The 23,375-nt window shown below is 36.5% G+C and overlaps 1 protein-coding gene across 5 annotated transcripts in view; it reads left to right on the top strand.

Annotated features, from left to right (window-relative positions):
• LOC131431468 (histone-lysine N-methyltransferase PRDM16-like) overlaps positions 1 to 23,375 on the top strand; it is a 235,088-nt gene that overhangs the window by 188,237 nt on the left and 23,476 nt on the right. For all 5 annotated transcript variants that reach the window (XM_058597196.1, XM_058597198.1, XM_058597194.1 and 2 more), the window contains one exon: positions 15,163 to 15,454. In XM_058597196.1, the coding sequence (XP_058453179.1) occupies positions 15,163 to 15,454 (292 nt within the window). The remainder of the gene's footprint in view (positions 1 to 15,162; positions 15,455 to 23,375) is intronic.

Genomic DNA, 23,375 nt, shown 5'->3' with positions numbered 1-23,375 from the left:
TCTTCCGGTGCTCACAAGTCAAACGGTTTGGTACCGAGTCTGATGGCTGAATTCGAATCAGTGACCTGGTCCCACTCAGGTGAGGAGAGTTGAAAATAATTCAATCACAGGCACGTGTAACTGCGTAATTCGTTGATTGAAATCGATCATTTTCAGGGGATGGTGTTTCATGTAGGAATTATTATATGATCCGATATTAGTTTTAGCATTTAAAAAAGCCTACTGTCGAATGGACGATTAGAGAATAGATAAACAGAATTGCGTCCCAAAAGCGTGGGAACGCGTTGCAAATCAGTAAGGCACACAATACGGTACCGGTGAGAAAATGTAGGTATCAAATTAAGGAACAGAACATGAACATCTGGATCGAAAGCACTCAAGTATGACTTGCGCCAAGGAGGGTAAAGTAACTGGGAAAGTAAAGGTTCTAGCCCATGTAAAGATGACATATGGTTATTTAATTTTGTAAGGTCAAAAAAATGCATGGCCCTCTAATTTGAGAAGTGAGCGGAACTGTATTAAAAAATGTTTTGAATTATTTTTTAATAGCATGTTTCAAATTTAGTATATTTTCGCCTGATTTTAAAAGCAATATTTTTCGAATCTATTAATCTTCATTCATGTTTACAAGAAAAAATAGTAGAAAAAGTCATCAGGCTCATCTGAAATCTTGAAATGAAGACGAAAAATTATTTAATCCTATCGGAAAATGACAGTTTCGGGGCACGCAATGAATTCCGCAACACCCGGTGCGTGCGAAAGCACTATGGCTCGAGTCATTCTTTTCATTATAAGTTCTTAAATAATTCTAAACGGGCTTGAATTCAACGTTGTTTAATTGCATTGTGATATTCTTACCCGACGAACATGGCAAAAAATCAATTGTTCATACAAATAATTTATAAGTTTAAGTTTATTGTATTATCTGTGATACGTCAAAGTTTGATTCAAATATGTTTATTTTGTTAATTTAAAAAAAACTACGGTATTGTTCAGAAAGTGACAGAAAATTTCATACTGAATGTTTCTCATGGCAAGTCATTTCAATGATCGAATAGATTCAAACTATCAATGTTAGAACAAAAAGTTAAAATAGTCTTTTTTTGTGGGAGATTCTGATCCATATAGGAGTAATAATATACCTTGTTGTAGTTATGACATACATTATTTTAGCGTTAAAAATTAATGCTATGTTCAAGTCTCGTTTATGCGTTTTCATACGACTTTTTTTGCGCAATTTATTCAGGTTGTACGTTTTGTATGCGAATTTTCAAAGCTATGCGTATTTCTCGTCTGAGAAATGCAAGAAATGTCGAGATCTGGTGTTATGTTGAATTTTTTCAAGTCGCCTCTGGGACGACTAAATCTCGACGTTTCATGCAATTCTAACACGTTTGGCATTAAAAAAAATTTCGATTTCGGAAATTTTCCCGCCTATGGTGATTTTTAAAGATCGAACATTTTCAAACCTTAACCGTCGGACAGCACCTGATTCAGCTCAAGTTTTGTATGGGGAATTTTTTTCGAAGTGAGCACCATCACCATAGAGCGGTAAAAAACAACATTTTAGGTCGGTTACGTACCATAAGTCACAGTCATTTGATCTTAGAACTTGATCAAATGCTTAATAGTAGCTTTCAAACGAGCTTAAGTTTTTTAACATCGGTTGATCCATCTCTGAGAAAATTGAGCGCGTAAAATACAACGCGTGTAGTCGGTTACGTCACTTATACAATCATATCTCCTGAACCAAAAGTAACAGCCATTTAATCTTCGAATTTGATCAATAGCCCGACAGTAGCTTTTAACCGATTGCAGCAGTAGGAGTTTTGAGCGCTGTATGACAAAGCAATTCATCTTTTTTCATGGCATTTTGCCTCGGACCGATTTTAGCACGGCTCGTTTTTGGCAACATAATCGATCGAGTATGACATATGTAAACTAGATGATGGCGGCATTTTTAAGTTGAAAGTAATTCCATAATTATATTGATTTAAACTACTTACAGCAATAAATCCTGGAAAACATAACTTCCATATACCATACGACTCAGTTCGTCGAGATCAGCAAATGCGTGCGTGACAAATAATTTCACTCAATTTTCTCGGAGATGGCTTAATCTTTTTCTACAAACTCAGATTCATATGGAAAGTAGTATACTCCCAAACAAGGTTCCTGAAGTACGTTTGGATCCGACTTCTGATTGCGGAACCACAGGATGATATGTGAAACGAAATTAAAATAATGCAATTCATTTTTCTGACTGAACCGATCTAAGATTCAAATGAAATCTAAAGACCATCTATGATTCAAATGAGAGGTCTTGAAATCCTTTAAAACATCTTACTTTTTAGTCAGATGCGACTTCTGGTTTAGGAGATACAGGGTGATTAGAGCAAAAATGTCTATTTCACATAAATTAATCAGGTTTATCGGGTTTGCAGATTTGGATAGTCGATTACCAAATAAATTTATTTCAGTTTAAGCGGTATTTGGTTTTAGATTCGGAATGTACCCCCAAATTTTAATTCGCACTACAATTTCTCAAAGGTGTCTACACACTCCTCAGGTGAATTTAACTGATTTCGGCTATACTGATTTTAGAATTCCGGTTCCAGTATCGAATCGTTTCTCAAATCTCAATCATTTTCTCAAAAAAAAACCAAATCGAACTTGAAAAACAAAAATTTAAATTAAAGGACTTATGATCCCATACAAAATTGGTGAATTTTATCCTGATTTTGGAATTACAGATGATGAGTTTTTAAAATTCATACCGATATAGAAGATGTAAATTATTTGGCGTAATAATTTATGGCCATTCGAATCATCTTGGGTTATGCTAGTTCTTGAATATCGGCTCTGGAAGTACCATAAATAATGACGAAAAACTCTAAAGTAGAACTTACTTCGACATCTCATGGAATGTTCAATCGATTGTCACACGTTAAGATTGAAATTCGATTTGCAGTTTCGACATTACAGGGTAATGAGTGATTAAGATCTCAATTTGCCGTTTAAAACGACGATAATTAAAATAATGTCATGAGAACTAAACCACCTAAGAATACCCATGCAAAAAACACATGCGGATTGATAAAAAAAAGGTATCGTCTCACTGCTAGGTGGATTAATCACATCAGCGCCAGCTTGATTCTTTGCTATTGTATGCAAGTTATTACTTTTTATTATTCTATTATGTTCTGTCTTCAAAATATTAGTTTGGGGAAAAGAAATCCATTATTTCTACGTGATCATCAATACACTGTTAAACATATTTTGTTTTACTCTATTTATATATAGTTTTGTTCTATAATTTATCTCTTATTAAAACGTAGCTTCATAATGCCTCTTTTATAAAAGTCTTGGTTCTTATCGGCGATAAACTTTAAAAATTGATTCTCTTTACGTCAATCCCAAAGAATATTTTACAATGCAAGAAGAAAAAAGGATAATCCCTTCATTCCAGAACTGAAGACTGTATGATAGATGCATGAAAATGGTTTAACTGGCCAGGCGTTGTCCTGATGAGACACGACACATTTTTGGTTGACAAATTCTTGGTGTTTCTGATTATTCGTTTGCTTTAATCGATTTTTGCAGGGCTTAAAAGTGGATGTAAGTTAAATATTGTAAACTATGGAAATATTTTCTAGTTTCTGGGAACTAAGCAACTACAATTACTTTTGAATAGAGTCAGTAGCTTTATTTTCGTGTATAAAAATGGGTTCCGAAACTAGTGAAAAGCTTTTACTTCAGAAAATTTTTATTTCATTCAGGTTATGTTATTTGTCACTAAGCCACGGGTACGCCAACTTCGATTTATGTTACCATTTATTAAAAAAGTATCAATTGTTTATGCGATACGTCTCAAGTATACGAAGAAATCTGCCAGAAGCTATAGCAATGCCTCTAGTGGTCGAATTAGAGAAGCTGAAATAGAAATTTGTTTTCAAAGCACAAAATTTTTTACGGTTTAAATTCAACACTTGCAGAGCTTCAAAAAAGCTGGATGGAAGTAGAAACAAGGAAACTAATTGTATACTTACATTGAAACTTTATTTTCATGCGAATTCCTGAGTTATGTGTTTGTAAGAGGATTTTCGAAGCAATAGATTTAACAAATTTCAAGAACAAGCTTCTTAATTCACACAATTAGTTTTGTACGGTTTCCTATTACATGTGCTCTGAATGAGTTTGAGAATGTGTTTTATAAAATGACGACTTGCGAAATTTCGCTGTATTTTAAGGGGAATTCTTGAGATTCTTCAATGCACTTCTTTTCACATGTCATTTCGTTTTACTGTTCTTGTTGTCTATTTCAAAACGTTCTAGTCTGTCAGTCTGTTTATCAGGAAACATTCATAAACCAAGCTGACTTACTGGAGTACACTTACATAGTGTCATACAATTTTTCGAAATTTTAGTAGAAGTTAAACTCTGTTATTGGTCTTGACTCGGTGCACTAGGCACTGATTTTACAAGTCAGTTGTGATATGATCGAGTCCCAGCGTGAAAATTTTTCTTGTATCGGTAGAGTTGTAGCACTAACCATACAATAGTCCTCTACACTATTATTATTATTATTATTATTATTATTATTATTATTATTATTATCATTATTATTATTATTATTTTTATTATTATTATTATTATTATTATTATTATTATTATTATTATTATTATTATTATTATTATAATTATTATTTTTATTATGTCGGCTTTAACCTAATTGGGATGGGACAGAAGTCTGCAAATTCTCTTCAAAATCAAACATCCCATATCGAAACTTAACAATTTCAGCACCGAATCCATCAAAATTCAATCCGTAAAACCATGATCAACTCAGTTTTACAATTTTTCTGAATTACCTAACGCAAGACACATTACAGAAAGGTCGACGAATGGTGGTATTTGAAAATGAAGCGGTAATATTTTGAAAACATCTAAAATAGTCTATGTGATAAAAGGGGGCGGCCAAATTGTGATCAGTGCGACTTAGGAATAGTCCTTAGATTATTTAAATGTTCCTAGTCATTTTTTCTGCCACTAGAACACTGCTCATCCAATGTTACAACCAATTCGCAATCAGATGGAGCCAAAATTGGCGAGTAAGCGGTATAAGATAGAACTTTTTTTGTTGAGCGATATGCAGAGTAATTTTGCAATGTGTCACGAAGAAAAGTAAATTTTTGCTACATTATTCTGTTCACTAGTATTACTTCAAGTTGGTCCAATGATGCTGAAAAAATTGGCAGTTTCCTCAACTTTTATCAAAAAAATCACATGTGTTCCTACGATTTTTCATTTCTCGCTGCCGTCTTTTATCATCTGATATTCAAGCTTGTACTTCTTTCGCGCTTCTACAGATGATAGAATCAGCTAAAATCAATTGAAAATCTCCATCAGTAGTAATACAAATATTTTTTGATTGATAATGCCTTTGCGATTGGAAAAATCTCATCGTCTTAACTCAACTAGCTCAGGTTGTTTATCCATTTTTTATCTGTATTCGAGAATTTAAGTTAGGCCAAGGTTAGAGAAGCAATAGATACAATTATTATATTTTAACTTTAGTTCTCAGAGCCGTATGAAATTGAATGAAAAATTCTTCTCACATTTGTTTACATGGCAAAAACATTGGCCTGAGTGCCACTTTTGTATGGAAAATTACAGTTTGAATAACTGAAAACCCATGCGTCCCAAGTCCGTTCTGCACTAATGGCAGTTTTTAGTTTGATTAAACATATCATTACTTGTACTACCGTGTTGTTTCACCTTGACGTGTTCGGCATTACTGCGTGAATCCACAAATTGTGCTCGCTTTTACTCGAATGATCGACTCAAACGCATAAGTTGACGTATCCTGCTTGAGCATGATGGCATTCGTTTTTCCTAGGTGTAAAGATTATATGAGGGGCATGGTCTGAGCTAAGCTGAGCTAGGTGTTATAAAATTTCTTCGATCCAAATCTTCTTGAACCAAATTGCTCTGACTCCTGGGAAATAAAATCAACTGATGTCACCGATCTCTTTTGATCACTGATGCATGGATCATAGAGGATATAAACAAAAATTACTATTCCAGTTGGTATGACTTCACATTTATTTTATTGCCATTTTATGATCAATTTTACACTAGCCACTACACTGCAAAACTGATCAAATGATGACTATCCTATAACGAATGTTTCGATGCTATCAATAGCGGGGGGGCTGAAGTCTAAAGCGCGCCTTTCGAGTAAGAAGGTAATACCAATATCAGCAATGATCGTAAAATTAAGTGGAATTCGCTCAAATCATTCACCAATGCGCAATGTCGTTACTTATGAAGTCGTTCCCTGTTGACCCCAACTTAGCCCAATGTTTCACTTCATGCCGTTTCACTCTGACCATCGTGGCTATTAATACGGCGATTCTACCCATTTTTATTGTTATCCTTTCGGGACCGATATCGCACCATCAAGCAACCGACATACGCTGGTGGTGGGCCGGTTACTCAAGTGCACCCCGTTACGGAAAGGTGAGCACGAATCCGTGAGCAGGACACCACCGTACCGCACTGTTCCTACACAGGTTGGTTGTTAGTTGTCCGTGCTCGGAAGGGGGAGACCGAGGGCTGGCAGGGAAAAATCATTTCCATATGTGCGTTTTCACTCGTCCGCGTGACTTATGACTAAGGCAATTCTCCTGTACCCGGCACCCTCTCACCGATGGTGTGTGTAGGGACGAGGTAAAGGGCTGACGAGGACGTCACAAGAAGAACGTATGTGGTGGGGAAGTTCAGGAAGTTCGGTTTGATGCGACGTGGATTCCTGACTGTCCGACAATCGCCACAAAGGTGAAGAAGTGTTCGGATGTCCTTTTGTTGTGAAGTGAATATTAGTGGAAGATTCTCAGTGTAGTGTTAGGGAACTGGTGAATCTTGTCGACGTCTTTGCTATAGTAGGACTAACTGTTCGAATGTTCAAAAGTATCTACTCATAAAAAGTAAGTGCTGTGAATTTTATGCCTTGATCAGATCATTATTCGCATAATCTTGATTCCCTCATAAAATCATCATCATCATCTGTCTAACAGCAGATTCACTCATCCACGGAGATACCGGGTATCATTCAAAGAAATGCAAAACAGTAATAGTTTCCACAAAGCTGAAAACCCCCTCAACGATACTTAATCATTCCGCTTATGACAAGACGCGTGCTGCTTTAGGACATTTTATAGCTCTTATTATTCATCCGTGCACCAGCCGTTCTTCTCTAGAAACGGTTCCCCCTTTCCCGTGCACCAAGTCTCCACTGACTGGCTGGAATCACGTTTCTTATGCTCTAGTGGATGCTACAACCGCAAACGAACAATTCAACTTTGCCGCTTCGGGTTAGCTCGTCTCGGTGTGCTCGCGTAAGGAAACGGTGATTTGTGTAAGGAAACAACAGAAAAGAAACCTCAAAACGTGGAACTCGCGGGGGATATAAAAAGCTGAACTCGATCACTCTCGAAGAAGAAGGTACACCATGGCGTGGTCCAAAGAAACTCGGTTAAGAATTTTCCTCCGCTACTATTTGTTACCACCGCTTGCTCTTCTTAGCCTCACTGCGTCGATGGTCCGCAAATATTAATTTCCTTTTCCTACTAACCCATTCCGCCGATTTCTCGTCGATGCTGTGCTGGATGCGGGTGATGAACGCCTGAATCTTCACGCTCTGTTTAGAAGATGAGAGCAAATCCGCTATAAATTACTTACATCCCAGAATGGAGCACGAAATAAGAGCAGTTCGCGACTTGTTTTTTTGTGTGCCTCTTTTCTTTCGCCTTACGGTGCTTGTCTTGTCCCAACCCAAGTCGCACATTGTTGTTGTTGTTAGCTTTGTAAGCTCCTGTGCACTGACCATGCCCAAGTAAACACCGTTGATGTTGTTCGCGGGTGAACATGCGATGATCCACGAGGTTGAGGCCTTCTGTTTCATGTAAGAACCTAGTAACTTGGAAGTCATCACAATCTTAATTTATTCACAGCTAATTATACACTGCATACACTGGTGATGTGGTGTTTTCTGCGCCAGTGACTGCACCACAATCACATCTTGGACTATGCCGGTAGCGCCGCCTGCACCAATTAGGTGCATGTCCTGTATTGGGTGTTGCTTTGTAGGGCCCTCGACGATGGATGACCAACTTTGCACTGCACTTTTCTGTGAAATGCAGGTGAACTTTCGTGCTCAACTTGAGATTGAGATTCGTCAAATTGTCTAGCTTGGTGTGGGCATTTTTTTGTCAAATCATGTGAAATCAAAATGTAACAGTTTTGGTTCATGAGTATTTGTTTCGACTGATTAGATTAGAAATGTCGACTAAATTCCAGGGGGGCCGGACATTCGATTATTCAAATATGATTTTTATTCATCATAATTGAAGTAAATTAAAATACAAACACATTTGACATTAAGTTAATTCCCTGATTCTTCGGTTGTAAATAGTTGTGTGCAACCAAACACGATAAATTTTAGCATAGAAAACTGGAAATAGCTAGAAATAGTTAGTGTATTTCGGAAGTAACAAGAATAAAAAAAAGCAAGAATACCAAAAATACCAAAAATACCAAAAATACAAAAAATATCAAAAATACCAAAAATACCAAAAATACCAAAAATTCCAAAAATACCAAAAATACCAAAAATACAAAAATATCAAAATTACCAAAAATACCAAAAATACCAAAAATACCAAAAATACCAAAAATACCAAAAATACCAAAAATACCAAAAATACCAAAAATACCAAAAATACCAAAAATACCAAAAATACCAAAAATACCAAAAATACCAAAAATACCAAAAATACCAAAAATACCAAAAATACCAAAAATACCAAAAATACCAAAAATACCAAAAATACCAAAAATACCAAAAATACCAAAAATACCAAAAATACCAAAAATACCAAAAATACCAAGAATACCAAAAATACCAAAAATACCAAAAATACCAAAAATACCAAAAATACCAAAAATACCAAAAATACCAAAAATACCAAAAATACCAAAAATACCAAAAATACCAAAAATACCAAAAATACAAAAATATCAAAATAACCAAAAATACCAAAAATTCCAAAAATACCAAAAATATCAAAAATACCAAAAATACCAAAAATACCAAAAATACCAAGAATACCAAAAATACCAAAAATACCAAAAATACCAAAATACCAAAAATACCAAAAATACCAAAAATACCAAAAATACCAAAAATACCAACAATACCAAAAATACCAAAAATACCAAAAATACCAAAAATACCAAAAATACCAAAAATACCAAAAATACCAAAAATACCAAAAATACCAAAAATACCAAAAATACCAAAAATACCAAAAATACCAAAAATACCAAAAATACCAAAAATACCAAAAATACCAAAAATACCAAAAATACCAAAAATACCAAAAATACCAAAAATACCAAAAATACCAAAAATACCAAAAATACCAAAAATACCAAAAATACCAAAAATACCAAAAATACCAAAAATACCAAAAATACCAAAAATACCAAAATACCAAAAATACCCTAAATACCCAAAATACCCAAAATACCCAAAATACCAAAAATACCAAAAATACCAAAAATACCAAAAATACCAAAAATACCAAAAATACCAAAAATACCAAAAATACCAAAAATACCAAAAATACCAAAAATACCAAAAATACCAAAAATACCAAAAATACCAAAAATACCAAAAATACCAAAAATACCAAAAATACCAAAAATACCAATAATACCAAAAATACCAAAAATGTGATACATGTGTAGACTGCGCCCAATCGGTTGGGTTTGTAATGTCAACCTGGTTCCTGTGATCTCATGGCGCACACAAACGCTAACGCTAATGCTAACTCGTTAGTGACTTATGGGCAAGCATGAGAAAGGAACTGGTGAGCGCTTTGTCATCGTAACTTTGGAAAACGGCGAAATCGGAATTATGTTGGCATTTTTGGTTTCATTCACTCATTCATTATTGTACGAAACAGTTCTGTACTGTGAATCTGAATAACGTATAATTTTTGTACTGATAAAACAAAATTAGAGATAGTTTCCAGCAAGGATGGCTTTCATCGTATCAAAGAACGCTCACTGGCAACTCTTCACACGATTGAATCAGTGCCATCAAAGAGAGACGGATATCATCGAAATAACAAAAACCCGGCATGGCTCATTTAACATAGAATAGACCAGTGCGAGAGCGAATTTCTCTCGATGACATTTCTGAGAATCAGTGGTTAGCACGCTGATGTGGGGATCCTCTCTGAAGCAACAAACGGTCGCTTATTCTCGTTTCGCGATTCGATTCTATACAGGCAGTAGATAATTGCGATAGCATCTTTTTACTATTGCGGCTTATTCTAACTATGTGCATATAACCTTTGTATAAGTTGTGTCTATGAAAATGTCTGTGAATGCTCCACACAAGGGTTTTGACATATTGCAACCTAGTATGAGAATCATCAAGTTGAATCATCGATTCGATTTTCTGCGATAATTATATTTTTAAAACTATTTTAAATAAGTTAAAGAAATAACAGCCTTCCATTTTGCTCTTAAATTTTTACTTATATTATGCCCTTTCAGGAACCGCATAGAATACATTTTTACCGATCTGGCATCTAATGAATATCGATATTGGAAGCTTGACTGGTTTTTGATGAAAAAACAATCATAACTTTTTACTGGTAGCTCATATGAAAAAGCTTGGTTGAACAAAATTGTGCGCAATGATTAGTTCAACAACTCTTCTGAAGACAACGTTTCCGTAAAACGTTTCACAAAAAAGTTAGAACAAAAAAAGAGATTTTTCAGGAGCCACCCTACTTTTACTCGGGAAAATTGATGTAACTCGATCAAATGAAAAGATAGAGAGGTACTTTTTTCAGAATAGTTGCTCAAAATAAAATTTTCTACAACTTCATTGTACAGCAAAATCATTTTTGAGTTTAATTAAGAAAGTTAGATTTCAGATTTCAATATAAATGAGGACCATCCTAGTAACTTTTTTCAAAAGGAGCGCCATTTGATTACAAACAACTTTTGTGAAGACACCAACTACAAAAAACTTTTATTTAATAGTGAAAATATTTTTGTCGCGCTAATTTCCCGTTTCGGACCACTGTGCACTTGTTTCCAGTAAATGGGTATTGTGCATGTGAGAAATTTCTAGATTTCCTAAACCTTCGCTTATAACAATTATGAATCTGTTCGTTTTGAATAAGTAAAAGGTTTGTAATGCAGCAACTTTTTAAAATTGAGATTTCGATTAGACATTCTAAATTTTTTTATATAATGTATTTTTTTAATAAAATGTTTTTACGAAAGCATTTGAATCATTTATAATTAAAACTTCAAACAAATTATTTTTAGTTTCATAAATAGATGGAGTATTGAATTCGTTTATAATAATTATATATATAACACCTACTTTTCAAAACCATTTCGTATAATTTTCTTGATTGTTCATAGGGGAGAGGTGGCAATCTAATCTTTTTAAAGTGTTACTAATAAAATATTACTTTTTTCATGATCGTAAACACATCTAGGGAAACCTAAACCCTGCTTTACAATATCCTCAAATAAACGATAACAATTATTATGTTCACACAAAATGAAATTTTCGCAGGTGGCTCAATCCCATAGAGGCCTAATTTGTCAAATGAATGTTAGATTAACATGAATTTAACTGGTTTCAACTGTAACTTGCATTCTAGTAGCAGGCCAGACTGTAGGCATTTAAATGAACCTTTTACCAGCCAAGCAGATGTTTGCTTCTGAGGCTCGGTCGATTAATAAACACGGTTGCTATCAGTATTCATTTCAGGGGTGGAAATAAGCAAATTTTTTGATTCACAGCAAATAAAAATTGTTAGTATTATCTTTTCATATCACATATTTATTGAGATTTTATAATAAATTTTGAAACAAATTATTTTTATTAAGATAAATTTTGGTTTTATTTAGAATTTAAAGATGTCTTCATCGTTATCAGTATTACTGTCTGGTTCGGAATCAACATTTCAACAAAGTTAGGCTTGTTTTAATGCTACTCTGTGTTCATTAAACACTCCGATGGTATAACGGTATAAGTGACGTAAACGTCAAAGCTGAATATTACTCAATTTTATCGGATATGGATTGGCCTAAATCCCATGCGTTGTGATGTATTTGAAATTTATTCAGCAATACCGTCGTAGTGGAGTAATATCGTCAATAAAAAAGCTAATGCATGCTGCGATGAATAATAATTATAATAATAAGAAAAACATGTCCAATCTTTGTGCGTGCTATGCAGCGAATTAATATTACCCTATTCAGTTCGAATATCATACACAGAAGTAACAGGAGTGCAGGATTTCGCTACACTAGATCAAACGCACAATTCAAACTTTGAATCAATGTTCGCGAAAATCGATCGATACCAGTTCCATGTTGGAAGTATAGCCCACTAAAATTTTATTTTTTTTAAATCTTGATTCAAATGATGGACAACAACAAAAAAAGTTTTCTTTGGCCTAATACACATAACATATTCAAGTTATCATGAATAGATATGAATGAAACATTTATTTTTAAACCTTTTTAAAAAAAACCCTGTGTGTGATACTGTTTGAAACATAGCAGAGCGTTATATGAATAGCTAATAAGTGCAACTTATCGTTTAAACCCTTCAAATTTTTTTTTATATCGTGTATTTTTACCCGGCTTTAACCTAACTTTGGTCGTTCGCCATATCGGCCCCTTTAAGTAGTTATGAAAACGAAAACCTAATTTATATTTTGTGTGCCAAAACCGGACTAGAACTTTCCAGAAAACGTTTAAAGTCATTTTTAATGCAACAACCGGAAAAAAATTTTGAATGAGATAACCGGATAAAATCTTAGCCGGTACTTTCAGAGAAAATATGATTTTTGCATGGAAAGTTTCTACGTGTTTCTCTCGGCTGCGGGATTCATTCCACATTTTGAATGTTATGTAGATTTCAACAAACTATTCAACCTACAAGTCATTTGAGATCTAAAAGATTTTTGAATACTGGATATTGATGACGAACCTTCCATTTTAATCTAATTGTATAAAAATTAAATATTCTTATCTTGACGAATTAAGTTCGATAATATATATATCTATTAAAATATTTTTCGGAATCAAAACTCATTCAAGTGTAAAAAATTACACCAATTATCGATATTATCAGGTTCAACAAGTAGTTTAATATAATTCAAATTAATAACGAGATAACTATATTTAATTCTAGATGACATTTGAATAGTTTTTATGTATGACCACGCAAACAATTTTAAATGAATCGTAAGATGATGTTGAGATAAAAAAGCTTCAGAATGATTGAATAGTCACAGATACTTTTTCCCGCTTTTGAAAACCTAATTATTAACAATTGTGCTGTTCGCCAAGAAAAGTAATTAAACAAGTTTCAGAAAACCGGGTAGGGTTTCATATTGTTACAAATTGTATAAATGTTATTAAACTGGAGCACTCGTACCTCGTTAGGTCTGCTGCTACTCTGTGTAATATACAATTCCCATGATTTGAAAAAAATAATCTCAATTTTAGTTTTGTTACCCAGTTTTTTAATTCACGGTGTTCGGTTTTTTGATTCACAATCAGAAATCTTGATTCACATTCTCGTGCGCAAAATGGGCTTATTTCCACCTTTGATTCATTTTATTAAAAATTTCAATGAATTGCATATCCCGGAATTTGAGACACAATATGGAATGTTTTTCCATATAAATTTGTTACACCAAATGTGGAATGTTTTTCCATGAAAATTTATTGAACCAAGAAAAATATGATTCTATTAGAAATAAATTAAACGGTTTATTATCTAATGACAGACTTTATGTTTACGTCTGTCGTATTGCTATTAAATTAACAGGGAATGTGAAATGTAGACGAATGAAGTTAACAGGGCCGAATCTCAATATCATTTCAATCCAGCTTGTTTTGATTTTTATTACTAAACAAAACAATCCCAAAAATGTTCCACTCCTTTCGTTGTTACCGTAGAAGGAACCGCTGCTCTGAAATATTCGTAAGAGTTTTATCAGAGTTTTTTTTTCACCGTAATCCCATCAATCAACCACGTTATTCACACGACAAAATTGAGAAGCGTGTGGCAGTGGTCAGTGACCTGAAGTTTCACTGGTTCCAATTCGCAAGCCCACCCATTTCCAGCAAATGATGCGTTAGCTTATCTGTCCTGCCAAATCTACCAGCAGGTCGCGCACACTTTTTGCTACCTTTGACAGCCACGGATCATCCGAGACGAGTGGCGATTCCCGCCCGAATAGTTCGGGCACTATCAGGTGCCTTGAATCTTGCACGCAGTCGGTTCATTTCGGTGATCTCGTCTAGCGCGCTTCGGTAGGTGGCCGGCCAGCCACCAGCCTACCAGTCTTCGGGTTGATCGGGAAGAACGATCATTGTTTGTGCGTATGGACGAGACAAAAAAGAAACAATTAGAAGAAATTGATTTTCCTTTCTTTTTTCGAGCTCTCTCGGTGCGGCGAATGATTGATTGCTTCGCTTTTTTCGACCGATCATATGGGTCCCATTCGTTTGTGGCGGAGGTGGACACGGGCAGTTAAAGAGGAGCTTTTTTAATGACATACGGGGCTGGTTTTGGCACATGAGAGGTGCCATCTCCGTACAGTTTTTTTCTTTCTTCAGGTAGTGTTCATATTTGTAGCGCACGAAGAAGAAATGCTTTTTTTTTGGGCGTGAGTGATGACGACTTGACTGCCGTGACCCGCACCAGAAGAAGGTGATGGCGTTGGTGGCTAGAAAAACGATGAGTATCTTCGCTTCCACACAAAATGTGCCGTCGGAGTAATGATCGCCCGTTTTTTTTTTCGTCTTATTTTGTTCAGTTGAGCGAGTGATTGATGTGAGTCAATTTGATATTTGTATCAACACAACTACCGCGCTATGTTGATTTTCTTCCCTCTGCTTTTGCGATGACCTCAAGTCGGTGAGGAGGTGTCCAAAGTTGATTTATTATTAATGGATTATTTTCCTTGGAAATCGGGAGCAGTTTCGGTTTGAATAGCTGTGGTATTGATTTTTCTGTTTTTTTTTCTTTCTATTTCACAGGATCCCAACATAGTGAGGCTTTTGAGGACACGTATAATACGTCGGCGGATTTCGATTCTAGTCATAAGGATCAGTTGCATCATCTTAACAATAATAACACAAGTAGCAGTCATCTTAACACCACTGGCAGCAGTGTCGACCAGAGCAGTCGTAATTGCAGTAGCAACAGTAACAGTAACAGCAACGGCCACAACGAGCAGGACATCAACGTAAACGGTGACGACGACGAAGACGAGGAGGGGATCGACGCTCGTTGCGTCGTTTGTGACCAAAAGTGTCAGGATATCGATCAGTGAGTAGTAGTATGGCAACTATGTTTCATTTCATTTTCCGTTCCTTACATTCCATTATTCCGAGGGAAGCGTTGAATCCTTTATCGATTAGAGTAGCTGAAATATTAATGAAATTGATTTGTTTGAATGGTCACAGAAGGTGACAAGTTGACGATTTACCGGTGACAGGAGGAATACCTCATGTCAACATTAATTATTAAGCCTGCCATTAGGTACTTACGTATCAAAACTGAAACGGCGAACCATCACCTCATCAGTCAGTCTGAAGTTTCACCTAGCCTGGATGTGTAGCTTCCACTGTTGACATACTGTTGAATGATAGGAAAGTAAATATTTCATCAAAACATCTATTATTCAATAATGTCAAATTCAATTAATAATAATTTCCTCAACTCGTCGATTCGATCGAATTCCCGGATTGTGCGTGACCATCGGTAGGTGTGAACACTGGGATATTTGAATCCGTTTCTATCGGTACCCAAGGTTCTCTACACAGTTTGCAATTAATCTCCGGAGCGTCAACGTCAATCATGGCTGCAACTGCTGCGATCCGTTTATTTTCCACGGGTATCCCGGGAGAAGGCCGCGATGGCTGGACGATGCATAAATGCTTGTGCACGCTGTTGATTTACAAGCTCAGGCAACATGAGAAACAATAAATTTGCGTCCACCTACGACTTAATTTGCTTAATGTTTGGCGCTTTAACCTACTGCTCAACGGTTCGATCCTGGCGGGCGAACGAATTGCGGGAGGTACTCTGGTAGATAAATAATGTTTGATCATTATGAAAAAAAAATCAATTTAGCTCAACGTCTTGCGCCGACTCGTACGGTGCGCCGTACGGTGGCCCGTTGAAAGTTACAACTTTTGTTCAACATGCCACCGAATCGAGCGAGCGGCAACTATGCCCAACGACAAGAGCATTCCCGGGTTGATGTCTTGACTAAAACGCTTCGGACCAAAATTAAATTTGTTCGACGTCCTGATGGGCATATTACAATCATAAAACTTACATTACAATTTCTTCTAAATGGATTGAATTTACGAGGTTTTTGCTCCTTCGTCCCCGAAGGAGAAAAAAAGTTGAAACAAAATAATGAGATGTGTTCACGTCCAGTTTGCCAAGCATCGAAATGGTACCCATATAATACCGCAGCCCTACCATCCTATTCTACCGCAAGCCAAAGCGCCTGAGATGGCAGAGACTATAAATCAAAAGTCACTGATTAGAAATTATTGCTCTAGTTTTGCGCGTGCGCGGTTTTAAGTTAAGGCTGCATTAACTGGCTGCGAGCGATTGGCGGGCAGCTGTGAGGGATGCTGACATTTAACAGCCATCCGGCAGGGTGGAGGGAACTGTCTGGCCACCTGGTGGTCACCTGGCAGTATATGTTTTTTTCTTCTTTAGCTCTCTTTCTAAGCTGACATAACCAGATCCGTGACGAAATGAACCTGTCACGTGATGAACATACACTACCAGTGTGAGTATAGTGAAAGGTGGTTTTGATGGTTCAAATTCAATAAATTTGATGGCTGGCTGCAATCAAGCTGCCAGGATACCGTTCCATACCTTATCGCTTCCCACAGAAACTTCCGAGTGCCTATCGCTAAATGGTGACAATTTTTGTGTAAACTCTTATGTTTATCCGGAACTAACAATGCAACAATAGAACATCGTCACCGGGAACCATTGAGCATTGTTTTCCATATCCTGCCGGCTGATTCTTGGTCATTTAAAATTTATTTGGCTTGTAACAGATTCGTAACACGCGACGCCATTAGCGAGACTGATTCGGTCGTTGAATAATTGATGGCCCGTCCCCAGTGCGGAGGCGGAGGAGGAAGTGGCAAACACGGTGGCGTGGAAGTTGTAGATCACCGTCACCATGCAGTTTACCGGCAGTGCTAGTGTTGGTTGGCACCGCGTGATGACAGAGATGATGGAACACGTTTATGAATATTTAATTTTACCCTCACATCCAGATGATAAAGCATTTGTACAAGTGGTCTTAGTGTAAAACAACATCGGTTGCGATTTAATTGTTGTTTTGTGTGCAACCGACCGACACTGCCATCGGTTGCACATTCCCCGTGGAGGTGGGGCTTATCGTCCCCGGGAGAACTTCGTTATTAGCTAGTTTTTTTTTTGTGTTACACAAGGAGCTTCACGGTCGGACGATGCTTCGGTGAAACGAGAAGCGCAGGTTTGCGTGTGGTGGTTCTACTGCAGTTCATTGAGCGGGTGGGGGCTTTAAATCTGTTCTGGACGTGGAATTATGCACCAATGGGGGTTGAATGATGTTCAAGAATTACTGTTATTTTCTTATAATTTTTTGTTATTGTTGTTATTTTCTTATAATTTTTTGCAGAAAATAGGTTAGATTTTCTAAGATGTTCCGAATCTGCATCGTATTTCTAGCATATCAAAGTACTCTAACGGGAAGCTGAACAGTTACTTAAGTTACCTCAAAAAGCTGTTTCGTGATTTATTATGAGGGTGGGATTACAGTACCGTCATTCGAAGTATTGTCCATTGTTATCCATCACTATTTGTCATCTAGCTTTTTTCTTCGATTGTACGTAACATAGACTTGAATTTTCAAGTGATTTTAAATCTCTACATCTTTGATAATTTTTATCAGTTTTTATGGTTGAAAATGGAGTTTGAAAAAGTTTTTGTTTTCTACCGATTCCACCGAAATTTGTTTGAATTGGAAGTAAAGCACATATACAGCAATGAGTATGTTTTCTTCTTTAGAGTAAATAATTTCATTGATACAATTTTCGATCGTTTCTTTGTTTTCGAATAGATTTTCTGAATAGATATACCTTATTATAAAAAAAGAACCGGAATTTTCATTTTAAAATTCCCAGGCTTGTCCAATTGGTAAACTTTTATTCTCTCAACGTTGGCAACACTTTTATACACATTCTGTCAAATCTTGATGGACATCGTACGATTAGTTTTTGTTTGGCGTCTATACAAAGAAGTTGAAAAATTTTCGTGTGGCGATTTTTATAATGGATGAAAATTTAGAACAACGTGCGTGCATCAAATTTTGTGCTGCAAATGGATTTAAGTGTTCCGAAACGTTGAAAACGTTAGAAAAGGCCTTTGGTGAATCATGTCTAGGAAAAACACAGCCATACGAATGGTATAAACGCTTCAAAGGTGGTCGTACAAGCTTGGATCATGATGAGATCCCGGGCCGCCCAACAACATCTGTTACTGAAGAAAACTTTGAATCGGCAAAGCAAATCGTGTTGCAAAATCGTTCTGTACCGATTAGAGAGATTGCTGTGTTGTTGAGGATCTCTTATGGATCAGCCAAACACATTTTAACTGATGTTTTGGGTTTGAAACGCGTCGCTTCTCGGCTGGTGCCAAAAAAGCTGAATTTCATTCAAAAACAGCGTCGTGTTGATGTGGCCAAAGAGATAATTCCAACGCAGATAGTGACCCCACATTCATCGAATGCATCATAACTGGTGATGAGGTGTGGATCTATGAATATGACGTCGAAACCGCACAACAATCGACCGAATGGCCGTTGGGTTTGTATAGACGCCAAACAAAAACTAATCGTACGATATGCGTTAAAATTTGACAGAATGTGTATAAAAGTGTTGCCAACGGTGAGAAAATAAAAGTTTACCGATTGGACAAGCGCGGGAATTTTAAAATGAAAATTCCGGTTCTTTTTTTATCATAAGGTACATCATAAATCGTAACAAATGCTAATCGGATGGAGGAATGTTCGTAAATATGGCGGGTTAGGCAGAACATTTCATTTCAGCGTTTCCAATTAAGTTTTTACGACTTTAGAAACATGAGGTTTTGCAGAATAACCCTGTTGTTAAGATTGTGCTTATTTTTCGGTAGCTTTTATTGAAATCTGTATAAAATGTTCAAAACGACGTATGTAACAATGAGAGATTTTCTTTGTTTACTTTTTTTTTTGATTATTACGGCACTCTTAGCAATCCTTCTCTCCAATTATTTACCGATAATAATAACTAAAGCTATCATCTTTTAATCTGCTCTGGAGAAATTACCGAAAAATGCCGGAATATTTTGCAATAATCGAAAGAGAAAGTAAACAAAGAGAATCTCTCAATGTTACATACGTCGTTTCGAACATTTTATACAGAAATGCTTCCCAGTTGATTCCACCAAATGTACTTCTTCGGCTATCTGGTATGTTCCATGTCTTCTATGTCAAAATTTTTATTTTTTAATCGTATTAACCTTTTTTTCGTGCTTGCTCAGCGAAGAGCAATGAAATGTTTGCTCAGCGAAGGGCAAAAAAAAAACAAACAGAAAATTGAGAAAACTGATGAAAGGTTCATTGAATCGATAGATCGATCTATATAATTTAATAATTGAAGATGGTTTCATGCAAATGTTGGCCGCGGCTTCATTTTAGATGGCCCATACGCAAACCCCCACACATTTTCAATCGGGTTGGTGACTCTGGTACCTGAGATCATTATGCTCTTACAGCATCCAATCTTACTTTTATTACATAATTTGCTTAAGGCTATCGTCCAAGTATCATGCGCGGGTGATTTTAAGAAAATTTTCGATGAAAATTTTGAAATTCTTTTCTAAAATCAAAAACATACAGACCTTTGAAAAACTTTTATCCACCTGCAGGACAAAGATGGCTAAAAAATTCGGAGGATTTTTCGAGTCTTACCGAAAATAGCTCAGCAAAATGAGGGATAATTCTGATCTCCCATAATTATTACACACATCCAAACTGAAGCGGATTTCCTCTTGTTCATTGAAAAATTGATCTTGTTCTGTAGTAAACTTAGAAAACTTTATAAAACTAACATCATTATGTTTATAAATTGTATTAGCATCGTTGCAAAATAATTTGTATATCATTTAGTATACTATAGTAACTATAGTAAGATTTTTAATTCTTTTCTGAAAGTACTATTGAGTAGCTTCATTTTGACAAATTTACATTCAAGTTAGATCCGGCAACACCTGTTTATTATTATTTTTTTTTCATTTTTTCGAATTAGAAGTGAACCAGGTCATCAAGTGAATAAACGATGAATGATATTAAAAAATAACATCAAAATCAATCAAAAAGGAAATAATTAAATAACACAATATGGAATAAATCAATAAGTTCCGACGGCCCTATTCGATCCCTAAACTTTAGGTGCCACATCCAATATCGCTAACGTCATCAAGCCAGACTTAAAACACATTTAGTGCGAACGCAGCATGACGCACATTTCATCACCTGCCCACCTTTGCTTCGGCTCCAATGCAAACCTTCTGAACTACATTGACCTATTACTCAACGATCATAGTGGCCATCAATTAGTCAACAAATCACTATTCCGAGTAGGTTCCGAACAAAGAAAACACTTCAGCCGCTAATTAATCCTTCCATACCAATAGCCAACTTCGATCGAAAACCACCCCACCACAGCTTCATATACCCATTACCGAATCGTGCAAAGAGGCTTCACCTTTTCAGACAAATCAATTATTTAAATGAATTTCCATCCCACTTCCCTGTTGTTTTTTTCTCCATTTGCTATTGTAATTTTGGTTGTTATTTCACCGGCAAGGCTCAAATCTAATCTGGTCCGCAGAGCGGGTAGAAAACAAGCGTCTCGTGCGATAGGCCGAGGTTCCCGAGATGAAAACCTTCGCGCCCATCACCCATCAATCAATATTAGTAACGCTAATGCTCTTCGAATACCGAATACCGATGGTAGCTGCGGCAGCGGCGGCGGTGGCAGGTCTGATGATGCCCAACCAAAACTGAGTGAGTGGAGCTGCGGAAGAGGTTGACAGCCGAACAGCACCGGCAATCATTAAGATCTGTGGAGATCACCGACATCCACATATGCCGAAGGATTCCGCAGATCGTGATCTCCGTCTTGACCGCTGCGGCCTCCTCCGAATCTCCGGTACTCAACTCAAGAAGAAGATAGATGTCGCCACATACCGCCTGCTGGCCATTGATCGATACAATTTTAATAAAAAAAACCATCTACATCTCACCTGATCCACGGTAGTCCTCTGAGTCGAGTTCAGCATTGGATGAATTAATTTTCGGCCTGCTTGCGATAAGCTAAAGGCGATAGCATGAAAATGCTCTTCGAATCGAAAGATTTATGTGCGATGATTTGTGGCCATCAGAAAAAGTCTGAATTGATTGAAATTTACGCACCCAAGTTCCGCAGCTGGCCAGTATCTTGATTCGGGTTTGTAATTAGTGCTTCATGCTCAACCCGATAACGATCGTGAGTGACAAATACACCTGGGAGGGTACGTTTCCTACGTAGGAATTCATTGCATCATTCCCATCTCATCGCGGGCACTGGTCCGAACGACAGTCAAAAGATCTATTCAACCTTTCGAGGACCCGCCGCGAATAATTGATATTTCAGGGCTTAAAAATTAGCGAACAAATGTATTGACCACGGCTAGCTCCTAAGCTGACAGCCGGCTAGACTTTCCCCGGATTCCGTTCCTTGTTCGTCGGGTCCGGTCAGGATTGACAGGCTCTCGTGTGGCAGACGTACGCGTATTAGTATATGAGTTTGACGTGTTGTACTAAACAGTGCTGTGACATGCCAACGCACAGAGGGAGTTTTGTGGTTTCGGGGCTACTTTTCAAATTGATCGAATGTCTAGCTATATTTTAATTCACTTCTTTTTTCATTTGGTAGTTCAACATTCCCATTTGTCGTGTTTAGCTAATTAATTAATTGAATGGAAACCGGTTGTTCGGCGGCTAGTAGCCGGTACCGGCTGGCATCTCGAACTATATGGTGCCGCCCCTGACTAGAGGAAAAATGTTACTGGAATCAAATTTCACGGAGATTTGTCAGCTAATGAGAATTGATTTTCCAGCGGCCACGCTTGATGGCAGTTTCGTTTAAAGCGTGTGACATACTTTCGTAATTGAGATCTCTCCTTCGCCCTCGTCGTCATTGTTGTGGTTTGCTCAATTAAACCGAGCCGATATCCGTGGATCAGAGTAGACAACACACAGGAATCAACGGAACAAACACACGTTTATCTTTGCAGACGGTAATGCAATAGAGACAACTGTAATTGGTGTGAATTAGTGTTCCAGAGAAGAATTTTTGATAGATAAAAACACCATAACAATTTGTAATTTGTTAGGAACCCAAACAAAATTTAATTGACAAAGACTATATAAAAACATTTTGTTTCAGTTTTTTTTGTACTTGGTAACATACATTATAAACAAACTGTTGTAAACTCAAAACACCAACAGAATAAACCAAAATGAAAATGTCAAAATCGAAACAATTTGATATCAAGAAAGCTTGGATTCAAAAATAAAGTTAGACCTTACAACAATGAAAGGTTGACTTCAATGATTCATGTATTTTTACTTTATTTCTATTAGAGAAGTGTTAACCTAGCAATCAATCGCCACCTAAATCTAGAATATGTTTGTCATTTAAACGAATAAAAATTACCGAAAAGAGATTAAAAAGCTCAACTGCGGTATAAGATCACTATGAGAAAGAATAGAGCAGAATCTCTTAAAATGTACTCAGAGTATATGTAATATTTTTGCGAGAATACGTTTCATTTTACGCCAATTTAAAATTTGCTTCATAAATGTCCCTGAAAGTATGGACGCAACCAAAAACCGCTGCAATTTAGCAATGGTTCAGAGTCTGTCAATTTTTATGGCTACCAACTGTTGTTTACACTCTTCTCTAACCACTTGTGCAGTTGTTTATTCGTTTTCATTAGTTTGTTTCGAAATGCGTGGACTTTCAGCAGAACAACGTCGCAAAATTGTGTACAAATGGTGCACAGAACGCGGACTGTCACTGAGCAAGATAGCAAAAATGGAAGGAGTAAGTGAAAAAGCCGTGCAAAATGCAATCAGGATAAA

Source organism: Malaya genurostris, chromosome 2 (assembly GCF_030247185.1).
Source record: "Malaya genurostris strain Urasoe2022 chromosome 2, Malgen_1.1, whole genome shotgun sequence".
NCBI lineage: Eukaryota > Metazoa > Arthropoda > Insecta > Diptera > Culicidae > Malaya > Malaya genurostris.
This window is presented reverse-complemented; position numbering and strand designations above follow the sequence as displayed.